This window comes from Macaca fascicularis, chromosome X (genome assembly GCF_037993035.2).
Source record: "Macaca fascicularis isolate 582-1 chromosome X, T2T-MFA8v1.1".
Classification (NCBI taxonomy): domain Eukaryota; kingdom Metazoa; phylum Chordata; class Mammalia; order Primates; family Cercopithecidae; genus Macaca; species Macaca fascicularis.
In genome coordinates, this window is record NC_088395.1 from 91,966,655 (window position 1) to 91,986,627 (window position 19,973).

The 19,973-nt window shown below is 36.4% G+C and overlaps 1 protein-coding gene across 2 annotated transcripts in view; it reads right to left on the reverse strand.

Annotated features, from left to right (window-relative positions):
• Nucleotides 1-19,973, reverse strand: part of POF1B (POF1B actin binding protein) — a 107,875-nt gene that overhangs the window by 46,546 nt on the left and 41,356 nt on the right. For both annotated transcript variants that reach the window (XM_005594064.5, XM_005594063.5), the window contains exon 6: nt 10,615-10,745. In XM_005594064.5, the coding sequence (XP_005594121.3) occupies nt 10,615-10,745 (131 nt within the window). The remainder of the gene's footprint in view (nt 1-10,614; nt 10,746-19,973) is intronic.

Consider the following 19,973-nt stretch of genomic DNA (forward strand, 5'->3'; position numbering starts at 1 on the left):
TCATTTTTGCCAACTTGTTCCCACTCCTCTTGATGGAAGAATTAGGCCCAAAATATATATGGTAAACATACTTCTCAAACAAATGAACAGAAAACAGTAAACATGGGTTCTGACAGCAAGGCATAATATTTATTTTATTTTAAAATAATTAACTTGACTTTATTGTCTAATAGAATTTTATCATGAAAACATTTCAAGATTGATTTGTGTCTTCTTTTTTTTAACTTTTATATTAAGTTGAGGGGTACATGTACAGGTTTGTTATATAGGTAAATTGCATTTTGTGGTGGTTTGGTGTACAAATGATTTCATCGCTGAGGTAACAAGCACAGTACCCAATAGGTAGTTTTTTGATCCTCATCCTCCTCCCACCCTCCACCCTCAAGTAGGTCTGTTGTTCCCTTCTTTGTGTCTGTATGTACTCAGTGTTTAGCTCCCACTTATAAGTAAGAACATGCAGTATTTGGCTTTCTGTTTCTGCATTAGTTTGCTAAGAATAACAGCCTCCAGTTCCGTCCATGTCCCTGCAAAGAACATGATCTCATTCTTTTATATGGCTATATAGTATTCCGTGGTATAGATGAACCACATTTCCTTTATCCAGTCTAAATACCATCAGTGGGCATTTAGGTTGATTCCACGTCATTGTTATTGTGAATAGTGCTGTGATGAACATAGGTGTGCAAGTGTCTGTATGGTAGAACGATTTATATTCCTTTGCGTATTGTTGAAAACAGTTTGGCAATTAGTCCAAGAACTTAAAACAGAATCAGCATTTGATTCAATGAATTTCTGGGTCAAATAGTGATTCTGTTTTAAGTTGTTGGACAAATTGCCAAACTGCTTTTCACAATGGCTGAACTAGTTTAGATTCCCACCAGCAGTGCATATGCATTACCTTTTCTCCACAACCATACCAGAATCTGTCATTTTTTGACTTTTTAATAACAACCATTCTGACTGGTGTGAGAAGGTATTTCATTGTGGTTTTGATTTGCATTTTTCTAATGTTCAGTGATGTTGAGATTTTTTTCATGTGCTTGTCAGCTACATGTATGTCTTCTTTTGAAAAGTGTCTGTTCATGTCATTTGCCCACTTTTTAATGAGGTTGTTTGTTTTTTGCTTGTAAGTTGTCAAAAAGAAGTGTGGCAATTTTTCAAAGACCTAAAGACAGAGATACCATTCTACCCAGCAATCCCATAACTGTACATATACACAAAAGAATATAAATAATTCTACTGTAAAGACACATGCTTGTGTAAGTTCATTGCAGCACTATTCACAATAGCAAAGACGTGGAATCAACCTAAATGCCATCAGTGATAGACTGGATAAAGAAAATGTGGTACATATACACCATGGAATACTACATACCCATAAAAAACAAGATCATGCCCTTTGCAGGGACATGGATGGAGCTGGAGGCCATTATTCTTAGCAAACTAACACAGGAACAGAAAACCAAATACTGCATGTTCTCACTTATAAGTGGGAGCTAAATGATGAGAACACATGGACACATAGAGGGGGAACAACACATACTGGGGCCTATTAAAAGGTGGAGGGTGGGAGGAGGAAGAGGATCAGGAAAAATAACTAATGGGTACTACGCTTAATACATGTGTGATGAAATAATCTGTACAACAAACCCCCGTAACACAAGTTTACCTATGTAACAAGCCTGTACTTGTACTCCTGAACTTTAAAAAAATGTTTAAATTCCTTATAGATTCTGGATATTAGACCTGTGTTGGATGTATAGTCTGCAAATATTTTCTTCTCTTATTCTGTAGATTGTCTTTTAAGTCTGTTGATTGTTTATTTTGCTGTGCAGAAGGTCTTCAGTTCAATTAGGTCCCATTTGTCCGTTTTTGTTTTTGTTGTAATTGCTTTTGGCATCTTTGTCCATGAAGTCTTTGTCAAGTCTTAGGTCTAGAATGATATTTCCTAGGTTATCTTCGAGAGTTTTTATAGATTTTGGTTTCAGGTTTAAGACTTTAATCCAACTTGAGTTAATTTTTGTATATTGTGTAAGGAGGGTTCCACTTTCAATATTCTGCATATGGCTAACTAGTTATCCCAGCACCATCTATTGAATAAGGAGTCCTTTCCCCATTGCTTATTTTTGTAGATTTTGTCAAAAATCAGATAATTGTAGGTATTTGGCAATATTTCTGGGATCTCTATTCTGTTCCATGGGTCTATGTGTCTGTTTTTGTAGCAACACCATACTGTTTTGGTTATTGTTGCCTTGTAGTAGAGTTTTAAGTTGGGTAATTTGATGCCTTCAACTTTGTTATTTTTGCTTAGGATTGTCTTGCTATTCCAGTCTTTTATGGTTCCATATGAATTTCAAAATAGTTTTCTTTAATTCTGTGAAGAATGACATTGTTAGTTTGATAGGAATAGCATTGAATCTGTAAATGGCTTTGGGCAGCCGTATTGTCATTTTGATAATACTGATTATTCTTATCCACTAGCATGGAATGTTTTTCTATTTGTTGGTGTCATCTCTGATTTCTGTGAGCAGTGTTTTGTAATTCTTATTGTAGAGGTCTTTTACTCCCTGGGTTAGCTGTATTCCTAAGTATTTTACTCTTTTTGTAGCAATTGTGAATGGGATTGTATTTTTGATTTGGCTTTCAGCTTGGATATTGTTGGTGTATCGAAATGTAGCTGATTTTTGTACATTGATTTCACATCCTAAAACTTTGTTTAAGTGGTGTATCAAATCAAGGAACTTTTGGGCAGAGGCTATGGGGTTTTCTAGGTATAGAATCATATTGTCTGCACAGAGGGATAGTTTGACTTCCTTTCTTGCTGCTTGAATGTCCTTTATTTCTTTCTCTTGCCTGATAGCTCTGGCTGGGACTTCCAGTGCTATGTTGCATAGAAGTGGTGAGAGAGAACATTCTTATCTTGTTCTGGTTTCAAGAAGAATGCTTCCATCTTTTGCCCATTTAGTATGATGTTGCCTATGGGCTTGTTAGAGATGGCTCTTATTATTTTGAAGTATGTTTCTTCAATTCTTAGTTTCTTGAGAGTTTTTAACATGAAGGGATCTTACATTTCATCAGAAAACCTTTTCTGTACCTTTTGAGTGATCATGTGGTTTTTGTTTTCAGTTCTGTACTAGCATTTATTGATTTGCATATGTTAAACCTACCTTGCCTCCCAGAAATAAAGCCTACTTGATTGTGGTGTGGATTAGCTTTTTGATGTGCTGCTTAATTTGGTTTGCTAGTATTTTATTGGGGATTTTTGCATCAATGTTCATCAAGTATATTGGCCTTAATTTTTGTTTTTTGTTGTGTCCATGCCAGGTTTTGGTATCAGGATGATGCTGGTCTTATAGAATGAGTTAGAAAGGAGTCCCTCTTTCTTATTTTTTCAGAAGAGTTTCAGTAGAAATGATACCAACTCTTCCTTATACATTTGGTAGAATTTGGTTGTGAATCCATCTGGTTTTGGGCTTTTGCTATTTGCTAGGCTCATTATTACTGACTCAGTTTCAGAACTCATTATTGGTCTGTTCAGGGATTCAGTCTCTTCCTGGTTCAATCTTCAGAAGTTGTATGTTTTCAGGAATGTATTTGCTTTAGGTTTTCTAGCTTGTGTGCATAAGGGTGTTTGTAATAGTCTCTGAGGGATTTTTGTATTTCTATCCCCTTTTCATTTCTGATTGCATTTATTTGTATCTTCCCACTTTTTCTCTTTATTAGTCTAGCTAAATGTCTATCTTTCTCATTACTTCTTTCAAGGAAACAGCTTCTGGATTCATCACTCTTTTGTACAGTTTTTCATGTCTCAATTTCCTTCAGTTTAGCTTGAATTTGGTTATTTCTTGTCTTCTACTGTCTTCGGGGTTAGTTTTCTCTTGTTTCTATAGTTCCTCTAGATGTGTTTTTGGGTTGTTAATTTGAGATCTTTCTAACTTTTTGATATGGGACGTTAGTACTATAAACTTCCCTTTTAACACTGCTTGTTTGTATCCCAGAGATTCTGATACGTTGTATGTTTGTTGTGATTCGTTTCAAAGAATTTCTTGATTTCTGGCTTAATTTCATTATTTACCCAGAAGTCATTGGGTAAATAATGAAATTAAGGTTGTTTCATTTCCATTTAATTATATGGTTTTGAGTGATTTTCTTAGCATCAATTTCTATTTTTATTGTACTGTGGTTCAAGGGTGTAGTTGTTGTTATTTCATGGTTTTTTGTTTGTTTGTTTGTTTGTTTATTTGTTTGTTTTTGTATTTGCTGATGATTGTTTTATGCTCAATTTTTGGTCAATTTTGGAATATGTGCCATGTGCAGATGAGAAGAATGTATAGTCTGTTGTTTTGAGGTGGAGAGTTCTGTAGCTATCTCTTAGGTCCATTTTGTCAAGTGTTGAGTTAAGGTTCCGAATATCTTTGTTAGTTTTCTGTCTTGCTGATATGTCTAATACTGTCAGTGGAGTGTAACAGTCTCCCACTGTTATTGTGTTGTTATCTAAATCTCCTCATAGCTCTCTATGAACTTTCTTTATGTATCTTGATGTGCCTGTGTTGGGTGCATATGTATGTGGGATTATTAGGTCTCATATTGAGCCCTTTACCATTATGTAATGCCCTTTGTCTTATTTGATTTTGTTAGTTTAAAGTCTATTTTCTCTGAAATTAGGGTTGCAACACCTGCTTTTTTCTGTTTTCCATTTGCTTTGTCGATTTTTCTCCATCTCTTTACTTTGAGCCTATGGGTGTCATTTTATGTCACATGAGTCTCTTGAAGATAGGATACCTTTGAGTTTTGCTTCTTTATCCAACTAGCCACCCTGTACCTTTTAATTGGGGCATTTAGCCCATTTGTATTCAAGGTTAGTATTGATCCTGTCATCATGTTGTTAGCTGATTATTATGTAGACTTGTTGGTGTGGTTACTTTATAGTAACACAGGCTCCGCCAGTGTCCCTGCATGCGTTTGCCCGCATATAGTATCACTGTCCTGTGTACTTAAGTGTGTTTTTATAGTGCTTAATAATGGTCTTCCTTTCCATATTTAGCAATTCCTTCAGGACTTCTTGTAAGGTATGTTTGGTGCTACCAAATTCCCTAAGCATTTGCTTCTCTGAAAATGATCTTATTTCTCCTTTGCTTATAAAACTTAGTTTGGCCAGATGTGAAATTTTTGGTTGAAAATTATTTTCTTTAAGAGTGCTGAATATAGGCCCCCATTCTCTTTTGGCTTGTAGGGTTTCTACTGACAGATCTGTTGCTGACTCAATGAGGTTCTCTTTGTAGGTTACCTGCCCTTTCTTTCCAACTGCCTTTTACATTTTTTTCTTTCATTTCAAGAATCTGATGACTATGTGTCTTGTGTGGTCTTCTTGTGAAGTATTTTGCAGAGGTTCTCTGCATTTCCTGAATTTGAATATTGGCCTCTCTAGTGAGGTTGGGTCGATTTTCGTAGACAATATCCTGAAATATGTTTTCCAAGTTGCTTCATTTTTCTGCCTCTCAGGCATGCCCAGGTGTCATAGAGGGTCTCTTTACATAATCCCTTATTTCTCAGAAGTTTTGTTCATCCTTCTTTGTTGTTTGTTCTTTTTCTCTGAGTTATTTTGTTGAGCCAGTCTTCAAGCTCTGAGATTTTTTTCCCCACTTTTGTCAATTCTGCTGTTAAAACTTGCAATTACATTATGAAATTCTTGTAGCACGTTTTTCAGCTCTATTAAATCAGTTTGGTTCTTTCTTATATTAAGCCATTTTGTCTATCAGCTCCTGCATTGTTTTATTGTAATCCTTAAACTCCTTGTATTGGTTTTCAATTTTCTCCTCTGTGTCGATGATCTTTGTTCTTATCCATATTCTGAATTCTATTTCTGTCATTTCAGCCATCTCATCCTGGTTAGGAACCATTGCTGGGGCACTAGTGCAATCCTTTTGAGGTAGGAAGGCACTCTGGATTTTTGAGTTGCCAGAGTTCTTGCACTGGTTCTCTCTCATCTTTGTGGGCTGATGTTCCTCCAATCTTTGAAGCTGCTGACCTTTGGTTGGTTATTTTTTTCTTTTATCCTGTTTGGTGTCCTTGGAGATTTGGTTGTAGTACAAGGTGAGTACGGTCGACTGGCTTCGTTTCTGGAGTATTTTAGGGGGCCAAGGCTCAGCTATGGACTCCTGAACTGCATGCTTGAATTCTGGGGGTGTGGTATTGGGCCAGACTTTGATATATGGCCCCTGAATGTTAGGAACTTGCCACACTGGAGAGGTTGAATTCTTCCCAGACCGCTGGTCACAACACTCCTATGGGTGGTGCCAGCCACCATACTCTATAGAGTGGTGGCAGTGTGATCCACCTTCGTTTGCACATGCCAACAGCAGTGGCAGTATGGTGGGGTGCACATTCATTGACTGCAACATGGAGATTGCAGGTGCAGGCGTGCCGGCCTCTGTGGTAGTGTTTACAGTGGCAGCTGTGGCAGCATGGTGGAGGTGGGGGAGGCATCAGGCTCCGCCAGTGTCCCTGCATGCTTTTGCCCGGCAGTGGTGTTAGCACAGGGGTGGGGCACTGGTAGCACTGAACTGTGCGCGCCCTTTGTGTGCGCGTTCACACAGGCGGCAGCTACTGCTGGGGGTGGGGGCGGGTCCACTGGTCTCCCCACATACTTTCACATAGACAGCAGTGTCCGTGCAGGTGCGGGGCGCTGGTGGGTGCTGGACTAGTGGTCTCTGAGCCGACGAATGCTCTGATGATAATGGCGGCACAGCAGGGGACTGGGGGGCAGGATGCACCGACGCTGGCAGCTGTGGCACAGCAAGATGCATGCGCACATTCATGCTAGTGGGAAAGGGGAGGCAAGGCCCGTCTGCACACACGCACTGTCAAAACAATGTGGAGGATGGGGGTGGCCATAGGACAGTGCGTGCAACAAAGTGGCACGAGGGAGACTGTTATGGGGAAGGACACGGGCAGACTGGTGCATGCCCACGGGGGCTGCTCCCCTGCCCACTAGAGCTCTTCACTGATCAAGTAGTGCCTGTCAGTGCAGGAGGTATGATGAGGGCCCCCAGGACACACCCCACCTGGGCATCTGAGGCTGCACTACAAGCAGGCAGAGCCAGTCTGGGGCTGCAGGAGAGGGCAGTAGACTGAGGGGTGTTCTGGCCTCTTCTCATGGGCAAGACTGCCCTGCAATGTTTAGGTCCAACAGTTTCCCTAGGGCTAAAGTGTCCTAGGGATGGGCATCCTTGGCTGTGTTCCATTACAGAGGCTCCCACACCAACCCTCTAGGCTCCACACTGACTGGAGTTCTGCCCCTACCACTTCTCTAAGCATGTCTCCCTGCCAACTCACATGTTCATGGGAGTTGTGGAGTCTCCTGCTGGCAGATTTCCAGAGGCCCATGCCAAGTGCAGGTTGCTCTTTACCTGCTCAACTCACTCCTTCCCGAGGAGTTGTTGGGGCCTAGAAAGGAGCCCCAGTGTGTGGGTAGCCCCGTTCAGGGTTCCCAGCTTCTTTCCTCTTCAGCCCCCATAATATTTATTTTAAAGTAAAATAGTTTTACTGTGTTAACTCCTACCACTACTTTCTTTGTAACGGCTTATGAGTAATATATTGCCTACAGAGACAAGTGGGTCACTTACTGTGCAAAAGCTCTTACACACACTTACCAAACTATATGAACTAGTGAGTAGAAAGATTACTGAAGGTTCCCTTTTCCAAGGCATGACTACATATGTGCAATTGTCTGCATGTACCTATGTGGTATTTCCTGTGTTGCCCAAAATCGAATTTATAGGGAGGCCCTAGCAAAAGTAGAAATAGCTTCTTGTTTTTCAATGCTTTACTAAAGTAACTACATGTATAGATGCAAAGCTAAAGCAAGTTAAAAATGTGAATCACAATGCAGTTTTAGTAGTCTTGCATTACTCTTAACTGGAATTATGATAATATTAATAGACCTTTGCATTTAAAAGATACTAATCCTTACTTCTTCCAATTCAAATGCCAACCTGATATACACGTCCCTAGTCACTTTTCTTTCTATAAATAAGAAAACAAAACAAAGAAACAAAACAAGGAACAATAAATAGCACTTAATATCAGAATTTTAAAAAGTCACCAGAATGGTTTCATGTGACAAACTTCTTTAATTTTTACCTTGCAGCCCACTAATTGCTGAATTGCACTTTGGAATAATAGGAAAAGTGTATACAAAAGAGGAGGGAAAGATGGAGAACGTGGAAGCAAAGAGAGCAGATTAGGGAGGTGGAAAAGTCAGTGGGGAGTATATCTTCATTCAACACTGGAAGATGGTGGCTAGAATTACATTGGGCAGAAAAAGGAACAGAGTGACACTCCCTGTATGCACAATCTTAAACAATTTGCCTAATATTACACATCTAGTGTTGCAAGGTTAAGTGATTTTCCTAAGGAAAATTGGTTCTCAGAGTGTGGGTTCTAGTCCCAGATTTTGCCACTTTTGCAGCCTCAGTTTAGTGGTCCTGAAACTTGATCATGTATCAGAATCCTCTGAAAAGCGTGTTGCTGAGCCCTCCCCACAGAATTTCTGATTCTTTAGGTCTATTTCTAAATGTTCACATGATGCGGATGCCACTTGTAACTAAATATCTTAACTAATTTATTGCTTTAACAAATGAATACGTATTTTTACTTGCCTGATACTATGCATTTAGTATGTATAAAAAAAAAACTGTGACATGAACCCAGGATATGAACTCTGGATCTACAACAAGGGTACTTAAGACTATGTCCTATATACTTCTGAATTTTACAATGTGATACTTTGATAGAAATATTCACAGGGCATGGTTAATGCACAGAAGTAGAGCACCTAGACCAAACTGAAGATTTAGGGAAGGCTTTGCAGAAAAGTTCATAGATTATAGGTAAAGGAGTACTCAAAAATGTTTGAATCTATCTCAGGCACTTAGTAGCTGTGTGATCTTAATAACTTATTCTCTTTGGGTCTTCATCTGAAACTTTGTAAGGTTATCATGCAAATTAGGTAATATAGATAATGCCTGGCACATGGTGGATGCTTAACATACAACTGATTATTACATTAAGGGAAATATTTTAAAATAATGAACATGTGTAAAGAGATGAAATAGTTGTTTAGGTAATGGGAAAGAAGGAGACTTGTTTGTATAATGGGTAGTGGAGATGGTGTTGATTAGGATAAAACTATGATGAAGGTCAAGTTGAAGATAGAAATCATGCATTTATAATGGCACCAGTTCAAATAAATGGCTCTGCTTTTCTCTAGCAGTGATCAGCTGCATGAGCATAGCAGTAATTAAGGCCTTTGTTCATTTAGCAAATATCTGTTGAGCACCACAGTAAACCAGCCACCACACTATGCACCAAGGACACCAGGGTAAATAAAACAGCCCTCATGGAGCCCTCTGCATTCTAAAGATAGTGGGTGTTGGATGAAGGAGGTGTTGGTGTTTTTTTTAAAAAAGAGAATAGGGCAGAGAGTTAGAGTAATCCAGAGTTGGGGTTTTGCTAAGTGGGAAGGGCAGTTCAACAAGGAGGCAAAGCAGTTGAGGGTGACAGTAAGATAATGGTTGTAGTCATTAATATGAAAGCAAGAAAAGTCAGGTGGGAGGGAGCTAATACATAGGGAAAAGACAAGCTGTACAAGAGATTAAGAGAGAATACATTACAGACACCAGAATGTTGACATGGAAAAATATATACTATATATATTTGAGTGAGAAAACATACAAAATAGTATATATGGTGTCATCCCATTTACATTAACCTATATATTATATAAAATTATATATTATTTAAAATCTAAGAGGTAGAAGAATCTAGTTAGTGAAAAGTCTGAATTAGAAAAAATTCTATTGACTTTCCTTTATCTTCCAGATTATTTTGAATTTGTGGAGCTTTCCTAGATTTTGCCTGACAGATGGCCACAGATATGCTGTAACTATATAGTGGAAGGCACCTTTTGGGGTGTAGCTTATAGAATTCATTTCATGACAAAATATGGTCTCATCTACACATGAACAGTTGATAAATTTTTAATGCATATCTATTTAAATCTATAATTTTATATTGTATTATATAAAATTATGCTTATATCCATTGATATATTTTTAATTTAATGTAATAGATAATATAATATACAAAGTTTATATATAATATATGACATATCAAATATATTTTAAACTCTGGCCTACATATGTTGAACGCACATAAGTGGAAGATAAACAGTTGTGTGTTGGCAATAGGATGGTACCTAGTATCATCAATATAATATCTTAAAACAAGTTATAGTATGCCATGCATTTTTTAGCTCCTTGCCCAAGAGGTTGCTTTTGCCATGAAAGTACATCACAAAGGAGGGTACATGGAATTCTTTACTAATCCTAAAAGGGCTTGTGTTTTTTGTTTTTTGTCTGATGATTTTCATAATCTATGTTAACTCTTAAAATGAGACATTTGCTCATATCCGCCCTGTTACCTATTGAAAGTACTAGAGTTTTGCTGTGAACCTAGAACTGCTGGTAAAAATAAAGTCTATTTTTAAAATATTAGAATGTTGTAAAATGTTTGGTAGCTACAACATGAAGGCAAATAATATGTTTACAGTACCTTCCTCCAATTCTCTGCAAATGTTCTAATAAGCAGTGATATAGATCCGTATTCTTTCGACTCAGATCAGCAAGCAACTCTCCAAAATATCTGGGGTCCAATTTTTCAGGGCCATCGTCCTGAATTATCACCTGAAGCAAACATCAATCACAATTGTAAGCAATATTAAGTTTTTCTAAGTTCACAGATATTTTTATGTGAAGTGAAAGCAAGATAACCTATTAAAGTCATCACACAAATCAAGCCATTTTTTCAGAGATACATTTTTTAACGTGGGAGAAATTTAAAGAAAAATCAACATTGCGATGGCAATTTCAACTTCATTTCACTCAAGTCTAAGTGTTCGAATGAATGAGAAACTTGAATAACATAAACATTCTTGAATATAGGCATTAAATAAAACAGCAAAATGAGCAAATTAAATCACATGGCTTATTCATATGTCTCCTGTGGAAAAAAGAAAATATGAATTATACTTTTTATTAATTTTTAAAATTAAAAATTAATTGACACATAATAAAAGTACATATTTATGAGTTTTAGTGTACTATTTCAATACCTGCATACAATCTGTAATAATCAAATCAGGATAATAGCATACTCATCATCTCAAACAATAATCATTTCTTCACGGTGAGAGCATTTAAAATCCTCTCTTCTAGATATTTGAAATTATAGAGTAAATTTCTATTAGCTATAGTCTCCCTACAGTGTTATAGAACACTGGAATTTATTTTTTCTACATAGTGGTAGTTTTGGATTTGTTAACCAATCTCTTCCTATACTTTCTTCCCCCTCCCTTCTAAGCCTCTTGCTACCACTATTCTACTTTCTACTTGCATGACATCAATATATTTATATATTTAGCTCCCCCATATAAGTGAGAACATGTGATATTTATCTTTCTGTGCTGGGCTTATTTCAGTTTACATAATGTCCTCCAGACTTATCAATGTTGCCTCAAATGATAGGATTTTATTCCTTTTTATGACTGAATATACTCCATTGTGTACATTGTGTATATACACACCATATTTTCTTTATCCACTTACCCGTTGATGGACACTTAGGTTGATTTCATATCTTGGATATTGTTAATAGTGCTGCAATCAACATGGGAGTGCAGATATTTCTTCAACATACTGATTTTTGAGTTATACTGACTATAGTAGAATTACTTCCAGTTGGACTTGCATATTCTAAGTGAAAGTCAGTCTGATTTGTTAGTATATCTTAAAGGTAGATTAAATAAACCTACTCAATTCAATGCGTTTTAAAGTATTTCTTGTTTGACTTCCCCCATTTATTATTTAAAGCGAATATTTAGTCAATCTCACATTGGAAAGAGTAGCTCAGAGCCAACTGTAGAGAACTCATAGACTTCAGAGACATTTGAAATCCTAGACGTAAATTACTATGAACAGTGTCCTAAATAAGACCATTCTATTGGCTTCCTATTCTTGGGTATCAATCCTTTCAATATTATTGGGCGCTGTGGCTCCCATCCCCAAAACACACTGCCTGGAGGATAATAACTTAGGTTACACTCCATACTACTTTTAATATTGCATGTGAAACCAAGTACCCTAAAAACACATTTATTCTTAAGCATATAGATGGTAAATGAATTTGAATTTGACTATTGATACTTCCTTTTCAACCTCTCCTCTGAATGCAGACCTTAAAACACTGTACATTCTAAAGCAAATGGAAGAATTGCAAAGTAAGCAAAGATAATTTTTCATAATTACATCTGTGACACAAAAATCAGTTTATAAAATATTGGTCAGTGAAAAAAAGTGAGACACAAAATACAGTGTAGTATCATCACATTTTTGTTAAGTCTAGATGAATATACCACAATATTAGTTATCTTGTCCATGTACACTTTGGAGTTGCTTTCCTGAGTAAATAATGATTATCTCCTAAAAAGAATAAAGTCTCATGCATGAAGGCATGAGTAGATGGGTAAACCTGTAAAGTCAATATTATCACATAGTACGTTTAAATATCATAGAATTAACAAGTAGTGCATATATAGAGATGTAGATAATATATGAAAATAGACATAGTTTCATATGTCTATATTTACATATTCTATATAAAACCTTTAAATGCTTACATAAACATAAATTTATTTTTTTCCCAGTATGTTCTCTCCTTTAGCCATAGTAGATTTCACTCTCTGGGGCACACACCACACATTCCTGCCTCTAGGATTTTACTCACATTGTTTTCTGCTTAAATACCCTCTGTCCTTCCTGTTGTATATCCAAATCTTACCCATCCTTTGAAACTCATCTCAAAATCTACCATATCCATGAAAACTAAAACTATGCCAACCAACAAGCTAATTCAATTCAGCTCTTTGTGCTCAGTTATCTTGAATTGTTTTTATACTATTATACAGATGTAAGTCTTGTTCTCTCAGCACCCTCTCTTTACCACAAAAGAAATAAACAAGAATGAGTCATATTTTTTGGTATATTTGATAGTATCTAATACAGTACTGATTAAACACTCTACAGCTGCTCACTAAAACTTGTTGCATTGAAAGAAGTAATCTACCTGATTAGAAATGTCCCCAAGTGCTAGTGATTCTGGAAATAATTTTTTTATAGGTTTCTCTCTTAAAGCCGCCGCCAACAACAACAACAACAAATGGTTAACAAAGTCAGAAAAAGTATAGGCAGCCCTTCCTTAGGAATATCATGATGATCCCTTGTACCTTCTTTACTAGGAAGAGTCAGTATCATCACACAGTCTAATTGGAGCAACTAAACTGAACTCCTTGTAGAGTTGGAGGCTGGTATTTGAGTTCTACATAGACCTCTGGATAATGTCCATCAGCTTCTCAGTGATTGACTCCTCTCAGGAAATGAAGGTCAAAAGCAGGCAAGTCGCTATTCAGAACTATGTCTCATTTAAAGAGTCAATGTGTTTAGGAAAATCATAAGATAAGGACCGAACCAGCCCTTTTGGAATCCATAATACATTTGGGTTCAAATTTGGGAGGGGAGAGGACTGAGGAAATTAAAATTCTCATCTATTGTTAAGTCAGGACTATTACTCAAGACCAAGGTGAAATTTTCCTAACTGTAAACTGTGTTGTGCTAGTTAGCAATATTTTCCATTATTAAATCACAGCTCTTTGGAGCTTCTTAATTTTAATGGAACTATTTGTTGGTCTGTTTTGACATAGCTTTTAGAAGTGGCTCAAAGCCATCTTTTTTGTTGCCTTGAGAAAGCCAAGATAGAAGTCGTCCCAAGGATACATGTGTGCCTTGGGCCAGAATAATGGTAGCAGTAATGGATAGAAGTTTTCTCCCTGTTACAATACTGACGTGAAATATAGCTGCACCTCATATATACTCATCTTCCTGATGAATGGGAGCTATTTCAAATGTTAATCTTGGATAATTACTTTAGTTGTTTACCTATAATCAAGGAAGGAATACAGACTGTGCTGAAGAATATAAATATATACGGATATACAAAACATGATATTTTCTAAAAAATTACAAAAATTGTTAGATTCATGAGCATGCATCAATGAAGTACGTTTAATCAGATCACTATTTGACTATAATATTGCCAAACAGTCTAATTCCTTGTCTCTAATTCTAGGTGAGAAGCCCATGATGATAATTGCTTTAGCAAACTCAAGGCAAAGCAACAATGCCTAAGTGTGCAACCAGAGGCAAATTAGTGTCCATTTTCCAGAAAAAGTCTGTAGGAAGGAAGTAATTTCAAAAGAAAATAATTTCTAAAGAGAAATTATGGACCTCACCTCACTATTGCCCTGGAAGTTCTTGACCTGGTTCCAATTTGGGGTGTTGTTTCATATCTGTAGTCTGTGAAACTCTAGGAGTAGTAGGTGGACTTTTGTTGCTAGCCTCCACACTTTATAAACTTTCATATTCAAAGGCAACACACTTAACCAACCGTAGTTACATAGTTCAGTGGTAGTGATTATAAGGTACAATCAATAGTTGCTGATTTCAACTGAGCTATCTATATTCTCTTGCCTGGTTTCCCTTCAGCTTGAGAACAAATATTTGTGAGAAGGCTTCTCAGGGGTAGGGATAGTTTGTAGTCAAGGAACAAATGACAATCCAGTAGAACAGTCTTGGCTTAATTAAATTTATTCCTACTAGGTAACTGGCTTAAATGTGTGCACGTTTCACCTATTTAGAAGGGTAGTTTAGCAGATTATAAAGCTCTTAAAATGCCGTATTATATAAAAACAATTATATCTAAGGAACTAAACTCCCAAAAGGTCATTAAAATATTAAGTAATAAGATCTGCTGTATTAAGATCCAACTGGATAGTGAGTTCTGAACTGTTGCATGGCAATGGAAAACCTCACTATTAGTAAAAGGTTATATAACATAGAGATTATACATATATGTCCAGCAAAAATTATAAGGATGTGGTGACAGTTTTGGATGTATAAGATTACTACTTGATTTTGCTTTGATTTGGAACATTTAATATCTATTGGACTGATTCAAACATAGTTAATCCAGTGGGTATTAATCCCTGATGAAATTAAATGCATTTCAGATACAATGTCATTTGGCTAATGAGGTAAAAATAAATAATTGGTCTCTCCCTATTTTATGCCAGAAGTAGCAATTCTGACAAGAGAAAAAGTAAAATAATTTTAGGTTCTGAAAATCCTCACTATTATTTTAATCTATATACATATTTTAATAAAGAAATGATGCTACCTAGTGCATATTAGATTATCTTTTATATTATTTTTTCTTTTTCTTTAATTTTTAATTTTTGTGCATATATAGCAGATGTACATAATTATGGGATATATGAGATATTTTGATACAGGCATACAATATGTAATAATCATATCAGGGTAAATGGGGTATCCATCGCCTTAAGTATTTATCCTTTCTCTGTGTTACAAACAACTCATAATGCTCTTTTAGTTATTTTTAAATGCACAATTAAATTATTGTTGACTATAGTTATACTGTTTTTCTATCAAATACTAGATCTTATTCTTTCTAATACTTTTTGTGCCCATTAATAATCCCTAATACTCTCTCACCCCCGCCCCACTACCCTTCTCAACCTCTGGTTACCATCATTCTACTCTCTATCTCCATGAGTTCAAATGTTTTATATTTTAGTTTCCACAAATAAGTGAAAACATGTGATATTTGTTTTTCTGTGCCTGGCTTATTTCACTTAACATAATGTCCTCCTTTTCCACCCATGTTGTTGTTAACTGACAGGATATCATTCTTTTTATGGCTGAATAGTACTTCATTGTGTATATATACCAAATTTTCTTTATCCATTAGACTGTTGGATAAATAAAATTTTTAGATTCCTTCCAAATGTTGGTTATTTCCTTTCTTTTGTGTATATACCCAGCAGTGGAATTGCTGGATCATATGGTAGCTCTATTTTTAATTTTTTGAGGAACCGCCAAACTGTTCTACATAGTGGTTGCACTAATTTACATTCCCACCAGCAGTGTACTATGGTTCCCTTTTCTCCACATACTCACCAGCATGTGTTATTGCCTTTTGGATAAAATCCATTTTAACTGGGGTGAGATAATCTCTCACTGTAGTTTTGATTTGCATTTCTCTGATGATCAATGATGCTGAGCACATTTTTACACATCCTGTTTGCCATTTGTGCACCTTCTATTGAGAAATCTCTACTCAGATATTTGGCCCATTTTTAAAAATTAAATTATTAGATTTTTTTCCTATTGTTTGAGCTCCTCATATATTCTGGTTATTACCTCATTGTCAGATGGGTAGTATGCAATATTTTCTTTCATTCTGTGGGTTGTCTCTTCACAAGTTAAAAGCTGTACAGAAGATTTTAACTTGATGTAATCCCATTTGTTCATTTTTGCTTCAGTTGTTTGTGCTTCTGGGTTATTACTCAAGAAATCTTTGCCCAGCCCAATGTCCTGGATAGTTTCCTCAATGTTTTCTTGTAGTAGTTTCATAGTTTGAGGTATTAGATTTATGGCTTTAGTCCATTTTGATTTTATTCTTGTATATGGTGAGAGATAGAGGCCTAATTTCATTCTTTTGCATATGGATACCCAGTTTTCCCAGCACAGTTTGTGGAAGAGACTGTCATTTTCCCGGTGCGTGTTCATGGCACCTTGGTTGAAAATGAGTTCACTATAGATGCATGAATTTCTCTCTGGGTTCTCTATTCTATTCCATTTATCTGTGTGTCTGTTTTATGCCATTACAAGGCTATTTTACCAGGTTAGTGTAACTCTGCAGTACAATTTGAAGTCGGTTGAATTTTTCCCAATTTTAGCAACATTGAGTTCCAATGCAAAGTCCCACACTTACCATGTTCTCCCTCCCTCAAGCACACAGATTTTCTCTCCCTGCCACACAGCCTCTGTTAGGGTGGCATCAGCAATTCAAGACTGTTTTTCCTACCCTCATCAGTGCCTCTTTCAGTGATATGAAGTTACATTCAGGTACTGTGATCACTCACCTAATTTTTGGTTCTTATTAAAATACTTTCTTGTGTATGTAGCTAGTTGTTAGTTTTGGTGCTCCTGCAGGGAGGACAATTGGTGGAAGCTTCTCTTTGTCCATCTTGCCCCACCTCCTGGTTCATATTAGATTTTCAACACATGTTGTCACTGAATTGAATGTACTGTACAATAGTCACAATTCTAAAATGAAGACTTATTTAACCATAACAGTTCTGTACTTGAAATAAAGAACTAATTTAACTTTCTACGTGAAGAAATATAGATAGTAAAATGTTGTAATGAAAAAATAATTGAATTTGAGAACAAATGTGGAGCTTCCATTTCCCATTTGTGAGTTAAGTAAATTGCTTATCTTCTCTGTACCTGTTTTTTTTCAACTGTATTATGTAGGCAATTTAGTATTGCAGGAGGCATCAAATAAAATTAAATAAGGGGAAAAGTGCTCAGTAAATTTTTAAACAATTGTGCAAATAATTTCCTTTAATTTAAGGCATATGTATAGTTTGCTACTGGAATGACAGAAGAAATGAAAGACAATTGTCTCATTTTCTATAAGACTCTCAACTACCTGGGAGTAGAGATACTGTTGTTTTTTTAAGTTCTAGTGCCCAGCATAGTACTTGGATATAATAAGTCCTAAGTAAACATTTGTTGTATAAAAGTATTTTTATCACCATAAAAATAATAATAATGCTGATTCTGCATCAACTCATCTTGTTCATCAAAAGAAATATTAAGGACATCCCTTTTAACAGCCTAATCTTTCAAGGTAAGTAAGTAGTGAAAAAGTTGCTTATAATAAACAATAAAATTGGAGCTACATATTAAGCAGAACAGAGGGAAAAGCACTAGTTGTAAGAGGTGCTTCAACAAATCACACTGAAATGGACTTAGTGAAACTTATTCAAAGCTATTCTCATTTCCTTTTTGGGTGTGTGTGTGTGTGTGCGTGCGTGTGTGTGTGTTTCCAGTTTGACATTCTTCTTTCCCCAACCAATTAAAAACAATGTAGGTGGTTTGGGTTGTAATTTTATAATGGGTATAAGTGATTGAATAATAACATTTCTAACAGTTTAAATTATTCTTTCTCATCAGAAAATAAAATGTATGATATTTTCTTGTACTATAAAGTGAGTATCAAGAATTTGCAAACCTTTTTCTCATAAACAATGGGAATTCTGCAACAAGGGCTCTAATGAGAGCTACAGATCAAATGCTAAGAGTTCCAAGAAGAAAACCTAACTTTCAACTGTATGAGAGAGGTTGTATGAAGAAAGAATCATCAAACTATGACAACTGATTAGGTGTGGAGTGGCAAAGTAGAGAGAACAGTAAAAAAAGGTGTTAAATATTAAGACAAATAAAGCACTAGATATATCATTAATAGATGAGACAGAGTGAAAAGCTGATATGATTCGTTTGAGATGACTGTGGGACAGTCAAGTAGAGATGTCAGGTAGGCAATTAAAAATGATGCATTGGAGCTGAGAAAGTTTGGGGTATTGTCCATACAAAAGTAGTAGCAAAGGTCAAGATTTTATATCATGTTGTCAACGAACAGAAGGTAGAAAAAAAGAAGGAGGCCTGTATTAGTCTGTTCTCATGCTGCTGATAAAGACATACTTGAGAATGGACAATTTATAAAAGGAAGAGATTTAATGGACTTACACTTCCACAGGGCTTGGGAGGCCTCACAATCATGGTGGGAGATAAGGAAGACCAAGCCATGTCTTACATGGATGGCAGCAGGCAAAAAGAGAGAGCTTGTGTGGGGAAACTCCCTCTTATAAAACCGTCAGATCTCATGAAACTGACTCACTATCACAAGATCAGCATGAGAAAGACCTGCCTCCATGATACAATTACCTCCTACCTGGTCCCCCCCCCACAACACATGAGCATTCAAGATGAGATTTTGTTGGGTACACAGCCAAACCGTATCAGGGGCCAAGAATGGGTCCTTGGAGAAGAGGTCCTGATGAAAGAAGGAAGAAGTGCCTGAGAAGAAGTCATAGAAGCAGCAGTACAGTATAATGGAAAGAAATATATCAAGAATAGAACAGATAAGCAGTACTAAATGCAGTAGAACTGAAACAAAATTAGGGTCAAGAAAAGTAAGTGGGATTTGGCAACTTGGAGGTCAATAAAAGCACTTTCAGGAACATAGTGAAGCTAGAATCTGGTTTGCAGTGTTGAGGAATGTGTGAATAGTGAGAAAATGGCATCTGAGAGTATGCCTCCCTCCTTTGGAAATTTTTCAGATGAAAGGAACAAAAGAGATGAGATTATAAGTCAATAGAATTGTAGGGTCACAAAGGGAGTCACCCTGATCACAAAGTTAGAGTCTTAATTCTTGAAGATCAAAAGAATCAGAAGTTTGCTGATGGTATAGAAAAATTTTTCAGTAAAGTGGAGCATTGAAGGAATTCATGTGGTGAACCAAAATTGTGGTCCCTGGACCAGTAAAATAGCGTTAGGATAACCAGGGAACTTGAAAATGCAGATTATCACGCCCCAGTAATCTCTCCTTAAATAATTCTTCCAATTGATTCTGGTGCACACTAAAGTTCGAGTTCCACTATCTATTGTTAGTAGAAGGCAAGGCTACCTGCAGAGAGGGAGACAGCAGCAGTGAGACTTGGAGTATGAGCAGGGTGGGAAAGATAAGAATTAGACATTGAAGACTGGTAATGACTTGATTAGAAACTATTAAAAAGGCTGTTTAACAATGGTGGGAGTCCAGAAAGACCGAGACAATCTGTACTAGACTAAATTGGTTTAGTCTGAAGACGTTCTCTAGGAAACAAAGAAATCAAAATCTAGGGGCACAGAAGGTGGATGACAGTCTAT